Here is a 19,545-nt window from a genome sequence, read left to right as displayed (position 1 = left end):
TCTGAGGAGGAAAGATTTATTTCTTCCTGGATAATAGTTTATTCTTGTGCATCGAAGCAACAGTCATAGCAGAAAGTATATTGATGTCTCCTACTAACTGAACATTTTAATCTTGAATCCTAGTAAGGTGAATTCTCTGTTAGGACCTCCAAAAGGCAGAAAGGTCATAGCTGTGTTTTCTGTGTAGTGGTACATCATAAAATTTATGAAACTGAAGAATAAAACAATTGTTTACTCTAGAGGCTTTACACTAGATCACTCTGTAGACAGAAAAGCCTACCCATAGAGTTATAGGAACTGTCATACTTCTAAAAAACTAGCTACCCTCATTTTAGTGGAGTTACTGTTGATTTACTTTAGTGTAAGTTAAAGGAGAATACTAATATACTGCATAGGTATAAAAGTGAATTTTAAATCACCTGTAACTTAAAATATATTTCAGACTTTTCTTGAAACTATTCCTCAGTAAGGACTAGCCACATGTGATGTTTAGTACTTAAGGGTTCAAGCTTTGTTGTTTTTATGATCAAAAAAGTCTTAGGGAGAAGTCTAGTTTTTAAAATGGGAGCATTGACCACAACTGCCTAATACAAAAAGATGGCTAAATAGAATATGCACAAACTTTCGAAGTAAAATAATATGCTTCTGTGTTAACACCGAACATATGAAGTTAAAACCCAGAGGAATATGTCAGGGAAAGTAAAAAGCAACTGAAAAACAGACCAAGTTGTTACTTAAATGAGATCAGGAGTTCTGAAACTGGGGGTCGTGTCCCCTCAAGGGGTCACAAGGTTATTACATGGGGGGTTGCGAGCCATCTATCTCAACCCCCAAACCATCCTTCGCCTCCAGCTTTTAGAATAGTGTTAAATATAAAAAAATGTGTTTTTAATTTATAAGGACATCACACTCAGAGGTTTGCTGTGTGAAAGGAGTCATGAAGGCAAAAGTTTGAGAACCACTCAATTAGATGCTTGCATTTCACACCCAGGCTACTGAAACGTGCGGAACATGGTTTGTCCTTCTTAACACTTGCAGTTACACGGTGCTGGGCACCAATACAGCTGCTCCCGTTGCTGACACCTGTCAGCAATAGGTAGATTATTGCTAGTGTGGAAAACACAGCAATGAAGGATAATGCAGGGTCAGGAGGGAGCAGGGACACACACACACACGCTGACCCCAGAGCAGGACAGAGCAAGAATTCCCCCGCCCAGGTCAGTGTTCCTTGAAGCCTGGTATCTGCTGTAACTAACCAATCCAGTGGGGAAGGCTATGGCCGCTTCCTCGGCCAAGCCCTGTCCCAGCACTACCCTGGGGCAGGGGACCTGGCTGCAGCTAAGCACAGAGCTAGTATAGCCTGTAAGGGCGGGTGGAGGCAAGGGGTAACCTCCCTACAGTACCCCAAGAGGGAAGGAGGTAGGAGCAGGGAAGCTCCCGCCCGGCGCTGCAGAGCTCACTAGTCCCAGGAGCTGGGGCATGAGGAATAGTTTGCAGTTCTGTCCTCCTGCGAGGAAGGGAAAAGTATGAAACCAACTCCCAAGGTGAGCCCAGTCTCAGCCCTCCTCCACCGCCTTTCCTGTTGGGACTGCTGCAGGGGTCCCAAGAGCACTTCCACCCCCGCAATCCTCACTACTTAGCCCGAAAACCCCCGCTTCCTGGGTCGTCCCCCCCGGAAGCAGTAACGGGCCAGGAAGGCACTACCGCTGACAAGAGTGAACAGAGTTTGGAGCTGGTAAGGTTGCTGAATCTTATATAACATTCTCACGCCGTCAGACACAGTCATATTGCTGGGAAAGAAACTCCCTAATTCAGGATCAAGAAGGAGCAGGATTTTTTTCCCCCCTCCTGACCTGCCCCACATGTCATACCCCAAAGATCCCTGTTTGATCATTGTGTCCTGAGGACCGGTGTTGCACAGAACACAATCTGGTAAGACAGTTATCAAATTGCAAATAGAGTCATTTATTCTAGGAGTAAAACTAGCAAACGTACAACAAATCCAAAAGGAGATTTTTTTTGAGGGAATTCTGAGCTTTGTACCCTCTGCATTACAAACAAAACTCAAGTACTGTAGTCATTTCCACTGAGCCAAATAAACAATTTGTGTAGTAGCTAGTGTCTTGTGAACAGAGAAATAACAAGTTAGCTAACCTCTACTTAAATTCAATAATCTGCTCAGCATCATACTACTAATTCACTCAGTGCTTTGCCTTTAAGGCAGACAAGAGTACTTGAAATACAATGAATGGTATTAACAACTATGCTAGAACTTCTCCCATTCTATCAGTTAAATGGACTGCCTGTTTTTGCTCAGTCTGGGGAGGCACTATCATAGCCTCATATAGTATTTATTACCTCTCATTAATAATTGAATGAGCAATAAATGTTTACATAAATGTTCACATAAACAGTTTCATGAATATTAGTGCAGATACATATTCACACACAAATATTAATTAAGTATGGATCCACACAAACATTCACAGCCATTTTAAATGCTCTTTGTGAGTTTAGGAGTCAACCATTTAGGAAGAAAACCACTAGATGACCAATTACACAGTGTGAATAACTCATACAAATAGCAAGGACTTAAAGCAACAGTACTGCCCTCTACTCTGGGTTTCAGCCCAGGGACCCTAATGGTAGCAGCTGTTGGTGGCTTTCCCTTCACCACGGACACTGCTTTGATTCCCTGGGCCACTTCCCCCATGGTTCCTTTTTCCTAGCTTCACCCTTATCTCAGGATTCAACAATGCTTCTTCTCCTCCAGCTCCTTTCACCTCAGCCTCCTCGAGGGCACTGGAAGGAGAGCTTTTAAACAGTATAAGTGGGACCTTGATTGGTTCCAGCTGTCTCTATTAGCCTAACAGCCTTAACTGGTTAATTGGGGTCAGGTGTCTTAATTGGCCTGGAGTACCCTTTGTTTGGCTATCCAGGGAACAAGGGCCTGCTCATTCTGAAGGTTGATATACCTGCCTTCCAGCACTCTTATATTCTTCGAATCTGTCACAGCACATACATCCCCTACAAACAGTTTGATGGCAGAACGAAGAACAAACTCATTTCACTTGTAACCTAAAATATTTTAGGACAGGTCTTCAGTATTTAGCAATATTAGACTATGACTATAGAAACAAGGTTCAAAACCATGTTCCGATTGGTAGATTAGGCTTTTAAAGTGATGTTATTGGCATTCACCAAGTCCTCAAGATACATGTCTGGAACCTCACCACTGAAAGAAGAAAAAGAAACAGGCACTACTCATACCTTAATCTAAATTCCAGCAAGACATCCACCCCCTCTGTGCCTCACAGATACATGCTGAAGGATTACTTTGCATGACTGGTATACTCAATATCTTCCTGTAAGATTTGAGCTACCTGTCCTGTTGCAAATAACCCTTTCGCTTAAAAGACCGACATTTGTTTTCTCTGTTGCTTTCTGAGCTATTCTTTTCTGGCATAATTCTATATAGAACCTCTGTGTTTTCAAAGTGAGGTATTGTTAGTGCTCCAGACTGACTTCGTAGATTTCTAAGCATATACTTATACCAGTAAGCCACACTGGCTTAAGCATTTCAAGGCTATTAGTGCATTCTCAGGTGGATAAAGGCATTCAGAAGTATATATATGCCAAAAGTCTAATCATTCACATCATGCCACAGACTATTGCTTTTATCTAAAAACTTCCAAACAAAGCCCAAGAACCCAGCCGTAAGAAGGAACAAAAACTTTACAAAAATAAAAAGCACGAAGAAAAATTTCAACGCTGCTTTGAGTGAAACCTTCCAACTAGAGCCCTATGCAGATACAAAAAGTGTATATATATCCAATATAAGAGCCGCACACATGGTCCACGGATAGCCTCATCTGCGGATGCAGATATGCATAGATACAAAGTGGATATCCACAGACTTGTGTGTGTGTGTGTGTGTGTGTGTGTGTGTGTGTGTGTGTGTGTGTAAACGTTACCTACCTGCCTGTTTGGTTTTCAAGATGTGTTGCTCATGTCCATTCCAAATAGTTTTTTGCGCACCGCATGCACAGTCGCAGAAAGGTTTTTCCCCTAGAGGTACCTGTTGGGTCAGCTCAGGCACCCCTGGAGTCGCACCTTCATGGGCCCTCCCACCTCTCCAGTTCCTTCTTGCCAGATTACTCTGACAGAGGGGAAGGCAGGTAGATCTTGGAATGGACATGAGCAACACATTTAGAAAAACAACAGTTACGAGAGGTAGGTAACCGTTTTTTTTTCGAGTGCTTGCTCTTGTTGATTCCAAGTAGGTGACTCCCAAGCCTTACCTAGGAGGTGGGGTTGGAATTCATGGACTCACTGATTGAAGCACCACTCTGCTGAATGCTGCATCATCCCTGGCATGCTGGGTAATGGCATAATGAGAAGTAAAAGTGTAGACTGAGGACCACATCGCCACTCCACAGATCTCCAGAATTGGGACCTAGGCCAGGAATGCTGCCAAGGAGGCCTGTGCTCTAATAGAATGTGCATCAGCGCAGGGGAAGGGATCTTTACTAAATCATGATATGCTCGGACACAGGACGTGATCCACGATGATATCCTTTGAGAGGACAGCTGAAGGCCCTTCATCCTGTCCGCTACCGTGACAAACAGCTGGTTCAATTTACAAAACGGCTTTGTTTGCTTGATATAAAAGGTCAATGCCCACCGAATGTACAGGGAGTGGAGCCTCTGCTCCCAGCAGTTAGCCTGAGGCTCAGAGAAAATGACTGGAAGAAAAATGTCTTGATTGGCATGAAATTGAGAGATGACTTTAGGGAGAAAGGCTGGATGCAGCCAAAGCTGCACTTTGTCTTTGTAAAAGATGGTATAAGGAAGGTCGGATGTGAAGGACTTGAGCTCAGACACCCTTCTAACTGAAGTTATTGTGACAAGGAAAGCCACCTTCCATGATAGATAGAGTAATGAGCATGTTGCTAAGGGCTTGAATGGAAGCCCCATCAGCCTCAAAAGCACCAGATTAAGGTCCCAAGCTGGGGTTGCTTGCTGAACTTGCGGGTAAAACCTGTCCAGTCCTTTTAAGAAAACAACCCACCATCGGATTAGCAAAGACTGAGCGGTCTGCCACTTTTGGGTGGAATGCTGAAATGGTGGCAGGGTTACAAGCTGCTTTAAATGTAGCAGTTAGTCCAAGATAAAGGGAATTGATGATTGCATTGGAGAGGTACAACTCTGCGAACACCAGATCAAGAATCTCTTCCACTTGACCAAGTAGGTCGACGTCATGGATGGTTTCCTACTGCCAAGGAGAACCTCCCTAACAGGATCTGAGCATGTGAGCTCTACCAGGTTTATGCAGCTTCCAAGCCATGAGGTGGAGAGACTCGAGATTGGGATGCTGGAGCCGGCTGTGGTGCTGGGTGATCAGGTCTGGAAATAAAGGCAGGGTGATGAGGGTGTCCATTGACAGCTCCAGAAGCATGGTGTACCAGTGCTGGCAGGGCCAGGCTGGTGTTATGAGTATCACTGAGGCTCCTTCCCTCTGGATCTTGAGAAGAATCTTCTGGACAAGTGGGATAGGTGGGAACACATAGAACAGGTGGTCCTTCCAGGGAAGGAGGAACGTGTGTGCACGTGAGCCCAGACTGTGATTCAGGAAGGAGCAGAACTGCAGGCACTTCCTGTTGCTCTTTGTGGCGAACAAGTCGATCTGGGGAACTCCCCACAGTTGGAAAATGTTGTTCACCGTGTCCGGTCGAATGGACCACTTGTGCTTGTGGAAGAATCTGTTGAGATGGTCTGCCAGCTCATTTTGAGATCTGGGAGTATTGAGTGAGCTATGCAGAAATCCCAGAGCTTTAGAGCTTCCTGACATAGGGGAGAGGAGCATGCTCCACCCTGTCTGTTTATATAAAACATTGCTGTTGTGCTGTATTGTCTGTCAGGATTGATATGCATCTCCCTTTCAAATGAGCTTGGAAGGTCTGGCACGCCAGATGAATTGCTCTCAGCTCCCTGACGTTGATGTGAAGCGATAGCTCCACTTGGGACCAGAGGCCCTGAGTTCTGAGCTCTCGCAGGTGCACTCCTCACCCCATCACCGACATGTTGGTAACCAGACACAGCGAGGGATACGGTTTGGAGATGAGGATCCCTGCACACACCACTCGCGGATTGAGCCACCACTAAAGAGACTTGAGCACCTGCAGCGAGAGTGTGACGTCCACACTGCGATAGAGCTCTCTGGCCCTGAACAGGCTCGTCCATCTGAGGCGACAGAGAGATCGCCATGAAAAGGACTCCTGGTTGAAGCCAGTGCGCTACACACTGATGCTGAAGTACCCAGTGCCAGGTCCATGAGGCCGACTTTGACTGCAGCCGCAGGGCCTGTGGTCCTTTTCCTTCTTAGTGTGGAGGCAGAATCCTCTGCAAATCTTGCATCTGTCTGTCTGGTGGGATTCCCCCAGGCACGTTAAGCAGGACCTGTGTGGGTCGCCCTTTGGCATCAGCTCTTGGCAGACCCTACATGGCTTAAAGTTCTGGAACTGAGGCATGCCCCGCACCAGGCAGGAGAAGGGAACGGAGAAGAGAACCCCGGCTAACAAGGGGATGAGGTTCAAACACTACACTACACTCTACTAAAAACCATTAACTAACCGTTGAAACTATTTTCAGGTAGGAACGACGAGTACACTAGGGGATCATTCGAAAACAAGAGAAAAGAGAACGCTCCAACGACCATCACTGGCAGTAAGATGGAACTGGAGTTGCGGCAGGTTGGTAGCACCCTATATGCGGGGAAAATCCAGGGGGCGCCTGAGCCGAGCCGACGGTACCGCTATGGGAAAAACCTTCCAGTGACTGTGCACACTGTGTGCACACACCTACTTGGAATTGACCTGAGCAAGCACTCAAAGAAGATGTGTTCTTAACTTGGGTTAAAATAGCAGTCAAGACACAGCAACTCAGCTCAACAGCTCAAATTCAAGCCTAAAGAGCAGCCTGAGCTAGAACTACAGCTACTAAACTGAGGTAGAAGTTGAGTTACCATGTCTTCATTGCCACTTTAACCAGGATTAGCTAATCTGTGTTACAAACAGAGATTTTTTTTTGCAGCGTAGATATACCTTAGGGGGTGGTATCTGTGTTGTCTTCTTTATACTGTACAGCATTAATAGCACTCAATAAAACAGTATTCTAGTTTAAGAAAATCTTTTCTACTTGCTCCATCTCATGTTTTCTTGATGCATTTTGGGGAACCAGAGTTAACAGTATTAAGTGGTTGGGGGTGAGGGGAGGGTGCGGGGGAGCTTTGCTGCTTATTTTTCCAACAGCATCATAACTTTGCCACACTGAGTACATCCCGTGCTCTCTGTTGTTGTTTTCCTGGTAAAATGTGTAGCATCCATCTGTAAAATGCAAACCATAAGACACACAACAATGTGTAACAAACAATGTGGGGTTACCCCTGTTGCTAGAACCTTAAACTTTTTAATTTCCTTACTCTAACATGGCTCACTGCAATTTTAAAATTGGGTATAAACAACTTTTTGCAATTCATATATTTCAAATAAAATAAAATCACTGTCATTTTTAGAATACTTTCACTGGAGTTTGAAACCACATTTCTGGGGCTTGTATTTGTACTATTGTTCATTTAACGCAGGACAAATAAACTTTAATCAACCTTTAATATCAGAAAGTAAAAGACACTGAATATACTGCTAAATTGCAAGTCAAAAGTGCTTTCTTCTCAGTAATGTGGCAAACAGAACTGATTAAAAAACATTTAAGCAGAAAGTCCAAAATTTTCCACAGAGAGCAGACACATTTTCCTTAAATTGATAACCCATTTTTTTGTCGAAATACAATTTAGACAGAACATTGTTTACTTTATAACAAAGAACATAGTATAGTCCTATACATTTCTTCCTTACTTGGTATGGGCAGAACTTTGGCTGATTTTGCTCTTTGTCATGAAAACGTTTGTCACCGTAAGCCTCTGCCACACTATACAGAAATATTTCTGTAACAAACCTGTAAGGGTGATGTCATCATCTTCTATTATTTGCTCTTCTGCAACATCCAGGGAACTCTCAGTAATCATGTCACTGGATTCATCAACGCAAGCTAAGCCAGAATAATTGTGTAGGAGGTCTGCACTAGGAATATGTTCCACAATGACAGCAGGGAAAATGGATGGATCACCAAGCTATGAAAAAGGAGTATTAAAAGAAAACTGTTTAGATTGTTTCAGAACTAAATGTTTGTCTATCTGGAATATTTCAATCTTAACACATCTATAAAGTGTTACTAGAACATTAGGTTGTCAGGAACAAATATCAATCAACCAGCAATCCTTTAACATGCTAACTCGCACAGCTGCAGAAGGTGGTCACATAGCAAAATAATCATTAGAATTTCTAAAAGGATTACTTTGTACTGAGCAAGCATATTTATTACAGACATAATTGAGAAACAATTAATGTATATCCCCATGAAAACATTTTTACAGAGTCGCATCCGATGAAGTGAGCTGTAGCTCACGAAAGCTTATGCTCAAATAAATTGGTTAGTCTCTAAGGTGCCACAAGTACTCCTTTACTTTTCAGAGTAAAACTGTACTTAAAAAAATGATCAGGGCAGAGGATTAGAAAACATTGTAGGGTATAACTGCACTGGCTGGAGGAGGAGAAGGGAGGGAGATGTTTTCCAATTAATTCCTATGGTTCTATTAATTTGAAGCTGCTCTGTCCCTCCCTCTCCACTGCAGTATCCACTCTGTCATCACCCCACCCTCTACATTTTTATCGTGTCAGAAATAAAAGAAATGAAGCAGCTGGAGAATCAGAAACATATCAAGCCAAGCAACAATAATTAGAAGACAAACATTCTTTCAAAAGGCTGTCCCCCAACAGGAAGAGGTTTTCAGAAAGTGAATGTTACAACAGAGAAAAGTTTTCTACAGCTAATCTTCTAAAAGGTCATCTGCAGGAAGAGATTCACTAGCTGATGGTAGCACAGTTTGTTACAATTACGCCAAGATTTTTTTCAGCAATCTCCATACTACAAAAAACATAGAACACTATTAATTTGACAAATTAAAAGAAAGGTTCTGTGAGTGGGTCCTTCTGTAAACAAAACAGTGTGGGTGGACTTAGGGCTAACATACACTTCAGAAGAGTAGAGTATGTAGATTTGTACCTAGTTCAAGCCATTTTTTTAACCATTCAAGAAAAAAATCTTATGATTGAGGTCATAATCTGATCACTGGACACAGTTCAAGTGCAAGAAAAATAAAATATATTCCAAGCCAATGGTTCAATACAGATGATGGCTATAAGGTCAAGTACCTCTCAGCAAAAATCCAGGAAGGGAATTATTGGTAGCACCAGGTGCCATTAAAAGTTTTGAAAGGCAGGAATTAGTATTTTAAGTCATTCAGTAGTTTTTAAAAACATGTTCCAACAACAATTGTTGTAAATGGGTAATAAGGCTCAAATTAAATAAAATGCCTAATATATTTCAGTGGGCTTCTACAGTGAGTTAAGAGTTCAGTATACACAAAAGCCCATTATGGAAGTTCAGCAAGTAAGTTCCTCAAAATACAGGAATCAAAATAAAATAACTTCTAAAAGACCAATAAAATAGTCAAAAAGGAGACCTAGGTAAGGCCCCTCTGGCAGTTCTGCAAAAATTAGGAAGTGAACAGGTTAGAGCTGAGGAGAGGCAAGTCTGAACAAGAGTGACTCCAAGAGAGAAAGGGCACAAAGTCATAGCATCAGAAAAGATGACTGCTGCTAAACAGTTCAGTAGAATAATGAGCTTCACTAAGACTTATTAATGAACCCCAAAGGTGTGCTCTCATGTGAGTCAATCAGAATCAGTCTGCATTATTAATATTATATCAAAATGGCTCACAAAACTATTATCCCATTTAAGAACCAAGTCAACTAATTTTCTTAATTGCACAAGACTATATAGAAACTAACCAGTAATCTACCCTGCAGGTTCTCAAACTTTGGCCCATAAACCACTGTTGGTCTTCAGAGATCTGGCTGGTCACATGGTTTTGGGTCTATTTGTTTCCACAACAGAGATGAGGGGAGTTGAAATGAAAAGCAAAAAAGACAAAGGGACAAAATAACATATGAAAAAGAGGTAAAGTCCAATTCTTTCTATGAGTTTGAAATTGCTTTATTTGCCCCAGGGTGTTATGTGATCATGAACCAGAGGGTAAATGATCTCCAAGAGACAATCACACTATTAAGATGTGGTCTAGGATATGAAAAAGTTTGAGATTCCCCAATATAACCAATACCAAGACAGAAACGTATTGTGAAAAAATGGTGAAAAAAAATGTTAAGAGTATTAAGGTTGAAAAGTCAAGCACTCAAAACATTTAAAATGCCAGAATAAGGTTGCCTGACACAAAGGCATCCCCCTCCCACATTTCAAGTCTGTGACCCAAAGCGTGAGGTATCAGAGCTTTTTAAAGCAAAGGCCATGAAAACTTTTTAACATGAGCAAACCAACTTATTTTTCCTTCACCTCGTTCTCGGAAATGGTTGAATCATTTGGCTGAAATTAAAAAATGAGTCCAAGGCAGACACCCAGCATGGAAAATTTGAGCCCAAAAACGTAATGTTTGGAAAAGTTATAAGTTAGCTTGGCAGAATTCAAAATTTTTTTTATATAGTTTTGATGGATAATATCAATGTTTATTTTTAAGCATTTTTCCATATATTTATCTATTTAAATTTTCCAAGTTGCGAGAAATTATGGCGGGGATCAAAAAATAGGGAGTCAGATAATTATTTAATGACAGCAGGCACTGAGATAAAAAAAGTTAAACTTTTATAGCCTTTAAAAACAAAAATTTCAATATCACATGTCAAAATATACAAAGTAAATATCCTTAAACCAAGCAGGTTCTCAAGCAGCATTTTTCTTACTTTGCCGATCTGTAAATTTCAATTATTAAAAATGGAAATATTTTTTCATCGATCTGTGTGTGTAAAGTGAAATCGACAGCTACCAACAAAAATCTAATCCTTCCAAGCCTAGCTATAAGCAGCTGAAAACAGAGCTTTGTAGTGAGAAGTGTGGCGCAACCTTAATAATAGACAGTGCTACCAGTCCCACCTATAATATATATAGTGCAATATGCCACATCCTCTCATATCATTTGCTAATTCTGAACATTTCAATGGTTAAACGTAAACTCCTCCTAAATTATCAGGATTTGAAGGTCATGCCATGTTTACAAAGGAAAAATATTTTCTCTCGATTTGAATGAAAGTCTTGGATTACAATTTTGAAAAGTAATGCATGAATCCCTAAATTATGAAGTGCCACCTACATTCAAGGGAAACTATGTTAGCTAGAATAGCTTCTAAACGTTCTTCCCAGAGTAGAGCTTATATGTTTTCAACATTGCTGAGTAGGCCTTATGAATGTTGCAACCCCCAAACCAAACAAGGGGGAAGCTCAAGATGCTGGAACGGGGATGGCAAGAGGGTGAGGAGGAAAAAAAGCCTTAAACAGTCAGTCTCCTCTTCCAGTCCTGTTAGAAACAGATTCTTTGCTAGTGAGGTGTTCATTCCCTTAGGGTTCTGCTGTTGCACTAGCTTGGTAGCTGAAAATGTTGCTTACTTTATTTGCCCATAAAGCCAGCCCTTCTCATTAGCACCTTTCTCTATAAAAATGGTTCTGGCTCAACATGCTCTCTCTCTAACGACCTAATTTTGTGCCACTACCTCAGCCTCCTCAGAAACAGGAACTAAGGCATCAGTTCTCAAACTTTTGTATTGGTGACCCGTTTCACACAGTAAGCCTGTGAGTTTAACCCCCCCTTATAAATTAAAAACACTTTAAAAATATTTAACACTATTATAAATGCTGGAGGAGAAGCGCGGTTAGGGGTGGAGGCTGACAGTTTGTGACCCCCCCATGTAATAACCTCGCAACCCCCTGAGAGTTCACCACCCCCAGTTTGAGAACCCCTGAACAAAGAAAGCAAGTGAACTATATTGTCATTCTTCAAGGGAGTAGGTTTTAAATAATTACTTCGCTTCAGAAGAATAAATCCAAAGAAACACTTTTTACTAAAAACAAGGAAGAGCGTTTACAATTTAGAAACAAGTTTAGTGTAAATGAAATTCTTGTCCAGAGCTTTCTAAGGTCCCATCTACACTGCACAGCAGAAGTAAAAGTGCTGTGGAACTAGATACAATAGGTCAGTAATCTGTTCATTTTTAAAACATCTTCAGTCTTGCACTACCAACACGACTGAATCATATTTTGACAGTGTTACTGAACTGTACTGCAGCCTTGAATTTTATCAATCTGTAGGATTGCTCAGGAACGTGGTTTAGCACAACCTACAATTGTGTTCTGACCATGCCTGGGGACTACTGTCCTGAATACACCCACCATGGTAGTTTAACTAAATATCCCCAACATCTCTGTCACCTATAGAAGTTGCTCCAATAGAAGATATTACCTCACCCACCTCTCTCAAATATCTTGGGATCAATATGGTTACAACTACAGTGCATATCCCATCACAGTAATTTATACAGTGCCAAAAGACACTATTAGGATAATTCTTAGTTTTGCCCTATGCTTAAATAACTATTTGAGGAGCTTAGTGACATACGATTCAGGGAGGAAAAGGTGAACATAATGAAAAAGTGACCTGGAGAATACAGAAAATTATTAGTAATAGCCATGCTGTCATATAGTAAGTGAAGCTGACTTAAATAAATTATAGTCCTAGAAGAGTAGGAGCAAAAATCAACAGTTTTAGTGGCATTTAAAAAAAAACACGATCACCACTTTTTGGGTTTGCATACTCATAAGATGCAAAGTAAAGGTTTTCTTTCCTGCAATATTAAGAATAGAAAGCCCACAGCAAATATTCTGTAATTACTCACAGAAAATATATGTACACTTGTAGGCTTTAAGTGAAAAATGAAACTTTGTAAAAAGAGTCTTTTGTTATTGCCAAAACTACTTTTTTACATTGACTGCACTTGCAAATTTCATCAATAAAATTTCGTCCACCCCACACCCAACGAAGCTTCTATTGAAATAAACTGATATGTAAGTGACAAGAGAAAGAGGCAATTTTATTTCAGATTTTACATACCTGTCTCAATAATATAACTGGAGGAAAAGTACTTGAATCCCAATAGAATAGAAAATTGAGACTACTAGTAGTTGTGTTATTTTAGTCACAATAGCAATCTTGTACAAATTATGAATGGCAGAAGAAGTCTGATAGAATTACTAAGTCAGAGATCCTCTCCTTCCTTGATGGAGACTGCCTGTGAAATCAGAAGAGTGAGCTTCTGACAAGGTGTCCACCACACCTCAGCACATGAGAGATAAAAAGGTCTCCTAGGAGACTTCCTAGGAGCTTTCTGAATATGGGAGTCCTCCTCATTCAGAAACTGACTTCAGTTCCATCAGCCCTGTCAAAGACAATCCATCCTTCTAAACTGACCCACAGCCAGATCATCAGGAATGTGGGAAGGGGACTGAGAATCTGTCTGAAAGATACTCTGCATGGAGATAGAGAGTAACATTTATTGCCCGATCCAGAGGCCCTCTGACTCTGGAGTTGAGAGGGGAGAGAGGAAGTGGCCATCCACAAAGCAAAGGAGACTACTGAAGGCAGACTGGAATTGGGCCAAAAGGTGGAGAAAATCAGTCCCCACAAACTTGACTGCACTGTTCTGTGAATCTGTGCCATGGCATCTCAAAACAATTGACAGGCCAACCCTCTGAGGTCTTCCCTTCCTCTTGGAGGAGTGTGAAGGGCCAAAAGTGGCAGTCAGGGCATAAAGACCCTGTCAGGGATAGCACCAGGTCTGATCCCCAATCACTGCTAGACCTATATACCCTTGGGAAAGTACTGTGGCTGCCAAAATGCAACTGTTTCAAGGATGGAACTTCCTAACCAATTGAAAGGCAGTGAAGGAATGGGGGGAGGGAGGAATTGAGAGAGAGACAGAGAGAGAGAGAGGATTCATAGAGTAAGACCAGAAGAGACCAACATGTCATCTAGCATGGTCTGTGCCATACAGAAAGACATCACCATGACCCAACAACCAAAATTAGACCAAAGTATCACAGCCCCTGGGAGACCTGACTATTATGTGCCACAGGCAGGAACTGTGCTAGGGAGCATATCTGCCAGAATTGGAGCCTCTAGGACGGGGGTGGGCAAACTACGGCCCAGAAGCCACATCCGGCCCTCCAGATGTTTTAATCCGGCCCTCAAGCTCTCGCCAGGGGAGCGGAGTTGGGGGCTTGCCCCGCTCTGTATGTGCCGTGGAAGTAGTAGCATGTCCCCCCTCCGGCTCCTACACATAGGGGTAGCCAGGGGGCTCCGCACAGCAACCCCACCCCAAGTGTCACCCTCACAGCTCACATTGGCTGGGAATGCTCACAATGGGAGCTGCAGGGGCAGCGCCTGTGGACGGGGCAGTGTGCAGAGCTGCCTGGCTGCACCTCTGTGTAGAATGAGGGACATGCCGCTGCTTCTGGGAGCTGCCTGAGGTAAGTGCCACCTGGAGCCTGCACCTCTGACCCCCTCCTGTGCCCCAGTCCCCTGCCCCAGCCCTGATCCCCCTCCTGCCCTCAAACCCCTCAGTCCCAGCCCAGAGCACCCTCCTGCACCCTCAACCCCTCATCCCCAGCCCCATAATCCCAGCTGGAGCCCTCACCCCCTCCCGCACCCCAACCCCAATTTTGTGAGCATTCAAGGCCCACCATACAATTTCCATACCCAGATGTGGCCCTTGGGCCAAAAAGTTTGCCCACGCCTGCTCTAGAAGGTGCAGCCTAGTTTCAGACTGATGGTACTCCATGCAAAAACAGAATCATCCCTATTTAAGCAGGATCTGTTCTGTGTAGCAACAGAGTCTGTAATCCTATTAGTAGAGTAAGCACAGAAGAAGTTTTTATGTTATTTGTGCATGGTAACACTTGCACACTCCAAAAAGGGCCACTGAGAAAGCAAAATATATATATCAGTATTTCTTAAACAGAAATGGACAAAGCTGGTAAGGGAAGAAATCATATTTCCTGTTCATGTGGAGTAATTCAAATCCCACCTCTAGCACCATCTGACACTGGCTGAGCTGGATTAAATTTGCAAATAGATGACTCATAAGTTGATTTTAAGAGCTGAAGTAAGACAATAACAAAAGAAAGAAAAGAAGAATGAGTTAGGACTTCCCAAAAGTACTGAAAACAGCCAGAATCTAGATACTGAAACTTTCTCTGAAACAGTCTCCCTCTTTAAATTCCAGAAAGAAAATGGTCTCTAAACTACATGTTAAGAGCTATTAAAACAGGAAAGTTCCTTATATTGTTTCAATCCTAAATTCTAATTTTCAAAAACACAGCAAAAATAATTTTAAAAAAATTAAATTGGGTGAAACCAATACTCAAAGCTCAGCTAGAAAAAAGATCTTTGTTAGACCAGTAAAAATATTTTCAGGGCTACAACTTTCTAGTTGTCAGTTCTGGACAAATAAACAGAAATATCAATTTTATCCATCACAGAAATCAAAACCCTTAACAACTCTGTATAAAATTAACTACCTCCCTGGTCTTACCACATGATCCCTCTGATTTATACATTCTAATACAGCATTTTTTTTTTTGGTAACAAAAATAATATGACACGCCCATATTCAATTTCTACTTTAACCACTCAGACATTTTTCCGAAGAAGAATGTCCCTTTTTATAAGATTCATTCTCATAAATCAGCCACCTCTAGATTTATCCTCATCTCTTGCAATTGAGCTAAGATCCCCCAGGTTTGGAAAGAACTTGCAGCAAGGTATTCTAACTGAGTGGTCCTTGGCGTTATAGAGTTCACTTTTTCCCATTAGTCTGTCACAGCCTTAATTGGGTTACTTTTAGGGCATGTGATAAGACTGTTTTCCTAGGCTTTTTCTAGAGTAGGATTTATTGGGCTTCCAAAATGAATGCCAGGGAGGCATTTGTTCTGAGGCTGAAGAACTCTTACGGGAGGTTTATACTGCCCTCTTGAAATATTTGATCGTGTTCTTTATATTTTATGCCTATTGCCATTTGTCTAAATAAAAACATATCTAAACAGAGCAAAAACATGTTAGATTAATTTCTTCTCTATGAATTTGGAATGAAGCATCCTTTACTTTCTCAGCATTCTCCTCTCCCATTGGCTGGGAAAGTGAGAACAACAATATATAATGCTAATAAATAAGGCTTGCTTTCCACTAAGTTTATGGAATTCCAATATTTGAATCCCTGGGCTGTCATGAACTCTGAAAAAATACAGGGAAGGAAGTTACATTGCCAGAACTTCCACCCAAAATTGAGTAAGCAATTCACATTCAGTTTCATTGGAAGCATGTGATAGTAAGTGACAGCAGATGTTAGCCAATCACAGCCCTTTAGGTAGGTCATGTTAATAAAAAAAAAAAAAAGCCAGAAGCATGATTACAAAACCAGAAGTATTGTAGAAGGAGAAGGGATAGGTAGGTGCTTTTCACACAAAAATTTTAAAAGATATTATGACCTGGACAGACAGTTACTGTGTTCAGCAGCATTTTGAAAACTGCCTCCCTGTAATACTGCATTGCTAAATTTCTTACTAACAAATATAAAGCTTACCTTTAACAGGCATTTGAAATCTCTTCAGAGCAGTTGCCCTCATCCCTCCATAAGCATGGATTATTATCATTTGCATTTAAGGAATCCTTCACTATAGTGTCAAGGCACATTTTACATCATTTAGACACAGGGCCTGGCTTAAATAACTAATTGAGAGAATGGTTTAAAGGGGATGGAGGGGTTTTTTTTGGTAATGTGACAGACACTAGCCTAAATAAATTATTGGAGTTTAAATCGCTAGTTGCATTTTTGAGTAGCTGACAAAACCCTTTAATGATACAGTTCAGAAAACAACCCGTCAAGAACATACGGTATCCAAGATAACCTCCTGGTAGTGTTTCTGGCCATCTGTGGAGTAGCAGACTCCCCATATTTATCATCTTACCCAAGTGTATTGGAAGGGTTAAAAAGACTGCTAAATACTAGGGCTTTGGAATTCTGCATCGACCAGTGGGATCTACTGGCACAGATCTGTTAACAATGAAGAAATGGTCTCTTCAATATCACAGAAGTCACAAGGCGATGACCACCGAGCGCTTGAGCTATTTTCTGCTTTGTTCACACACACACACTGCATGAAGCAACAGTGAACTTTCGAAACAGTGCAAACATTTTCTGTGGTAATAATGATCTCAATGCTTAGTTTAAAAAAAAAAAAAGCGACGTTTTTTGATATTTTTAGAATACGTGCATCACTGACAAACTAACATAGCTTCTTTTTTTTTTTTATCTCATACCTGTTGCTCATCCTCCATGACGTTGCTGGCAAATTCAAACACGAGCTCATTCTGTTGTACAACTGCTGCCATAATAAAGCATTCCCAGGTCTCAGTTCCACAAAAGAAAAAAAATGCTCTTAAATGTAAAGGAATGGAGACGGTTTCCAAGATCCAGTCAGGCAGGAAAACAAGATTATGAAATGAATCAAGTGTCTGGGACAATAATTCCTGGACAGCCAATCTTCTTGGGTTCTTCCCTGCTCAAAAATAAACAAACCCGGGGAAACTTTTCCTGAAATGTGTCCTCAGATAGATAACCTTTCACCCCTGAAAAACAAAAATATTACAATGAATAAGCAGTTGCGTTAACTGTACAGCACAGCCATAAAAGTTTGTTCAGAGTGATAAAGAGATCCAAATCTACATCACATAAAGTCAGACACTCCCATATCTTTAGAGATCTTATTTTTACAGATAAGAACATGTTTAATTTAGTGTGCTTCATAAACCGTTCAGTTTGCTTCACCAAGTTGGACATTAATTTCAAAGTGTATCAGATTAAAATAAAAATAAGAGTAGTATACTGAGAAGTAAAAACAAAAAAGATTTAAATACAATAGCTACTGACATTTTATTTTTCACTTGATACACAGCATTCAGCTCCCATACTTGTTAATGAACCCATGTATCTAAGAGAAAATTCAAGGCAAATATACAATCCTAGAGCGATCTAATAAGTTATTGAATACATCAGGTACTATTGTTTTCTCCTCCTCATTTGCTAGTCCAATTTTGAAAAGTTGTTATTTTGCCAGTTAAATGGATGATTCACTGTATCTTGGTTAACTCCTAAAGCATAAACTAGATAAAACAAATACATACTCTTTTTTAATTAATCCTTCTAAAATCCAGAAAGCCCTTGAGTTCTCACACTAAGCAGCCTCTCTTTTTAAAATGTACTGTAAATGTATCCTTATCTCTAGCACAGGCTTGCAAGCTACAGGAAGGAAACTGCACTGACCACGTCATGGCAAATTAGAACATGCAAAGAACTGCACGCTACAATAGCAAAAAAACCCGAAATGCAACTTAGGAATGTAAACAGCTTCACTGGAGGGATGTGCGCTTACAACTCCCACATTCTAATTTATTCAGCAGCAATAAAAGGTAAAGGCAGCTGAAATGGACTCAAAGTGATAAGCTGTATCACACATTTTTTCAAATGGGAAATAAAATGTGATCTTGTTTGTATGACTCATATATTCAGTAAACTGATAAGAAAAAGCTGAGAAACTTTTTTAAAATATCAGCCAATATTTTCAAGAAATAGGTGTCTAAAGCTAGATGCCTAAGTCCACATTTAGGTGATTACATATGGATTTAGGACCTAACTTTAAGCACCTATTTTTGAAAATAGCCCTTGGTTCCCCACATTGCATTAAATTCAGATCTCCTAAGGCAGTTTTCTATCAGGGTACCTGTACCCCTGGGGGTACGCAGAAACCTTCCAAGCGGTATGCCAACTCATCTTATTTGCCTAGTTTTACAACAGGCTCTAGAACCCTGAAGCAGGACAGGGATCCCCCATGTACCGCTGTGATAACAGAGGAAGAGGGATAAAAATTCAACAAACCATGTCAGAGCGGGTGGAGTGGGTATTGCGGGGCGAGACAGGAGCAGGATTAAAAAAATAGTCCTCCCACATGGCAAACAGCATGAATGCCCCAGCTAGTAGCCCCCAATTTCCAGACGCCCAGCTCTGAAGGCAGCGTTGCCACCAGCAGTAGTGCAGAAGTAAGGGTGTCACAGTATGGTATTGCCATTCTTACTTCTGCACTACGGCTGGCAGCAGCACTGCCTTCAGAGCTGGGCAGCCAGAGAGTTTTTAAGTGCGGTGAAACTTGCGGCACACAAGACAAATCAGACTCCTGAAAGGGGTACAGAAGTCTGGAAAGGTTAAGAACCACTGTCCTAAGACACAAGTTATATATTAGTCATATAGCAATCAACTGTGAAATATACAGTTTGAGCCAGCCAGATCCTGTGCTCATTAAAGTCAAAGGCAAAATTTCAAAATGACTTGAAAGGGAACAGGATTTGGTCATTTCTGATTATTAACAACTGTGTTTATATACAAAACTGACTTTGTTAAAGGGAGGGGATACAGATTC

The 19,545-nt window shown here is 41.3% G+C and overlaps 1 protein-coding gene across 8 annotated transcripts in view; it reads right to left on the bottom strand.

The window, feature by feature from the left end:
• ELF1 (E74 like ETS transcription factor 1) overlaps window positions 1–19,545 on the bottom strand; it is a 148,710-nt gene that overhangs the window by 40,110 nt on the left and 89,055 nt on the right. For 7 of the 8 annotated variants that reach the window (XM_073345903.1, XM_073345853.1, XM_073345923.1 and 4 more), the window contains 2 exons: window positions 17,393–17,701; window positions 8,014–8,188 (listed from right to left, as the gene is read on the bottom strand). In XM_073345903.1, coding sequence (XP_073202004.1) covers window positions 8,014–8,188; window positions 17,393–17,464 — 247 coding nt within the window. In that variant the 5' untranslated portion in view covers window positions 17,465–17,701. Of the gene's footprint in view, window positions 1–8,013; window positions 8,189–17,392; window positions 17,702–18,256; window positions 18,403–19,545 lie in introns of those variants that run through there. The other variant, XM_073345913.1, reaches the window with a different exon arrangement.

Source organism: Lepidochelys kempii, chromosome 1, assembly GCF_965140265.1.
Source record: "Lepidochelys kempii isolate rLepKem1 chromosome 1, rLepKem1.hap2, whole genome shotgun sequence".
NCBI classification, from domain to species: domain Eukaryota; kingdom Metazoa; phylum Chordata; order Testudines; family Cheloniidae; genus Lepidochelys; species Lepidochelys kempii.
Note: the sequence above shows the minus strand (reverse complement) of the source record. Positions and strands in the feature narration are given on the sequence as shown.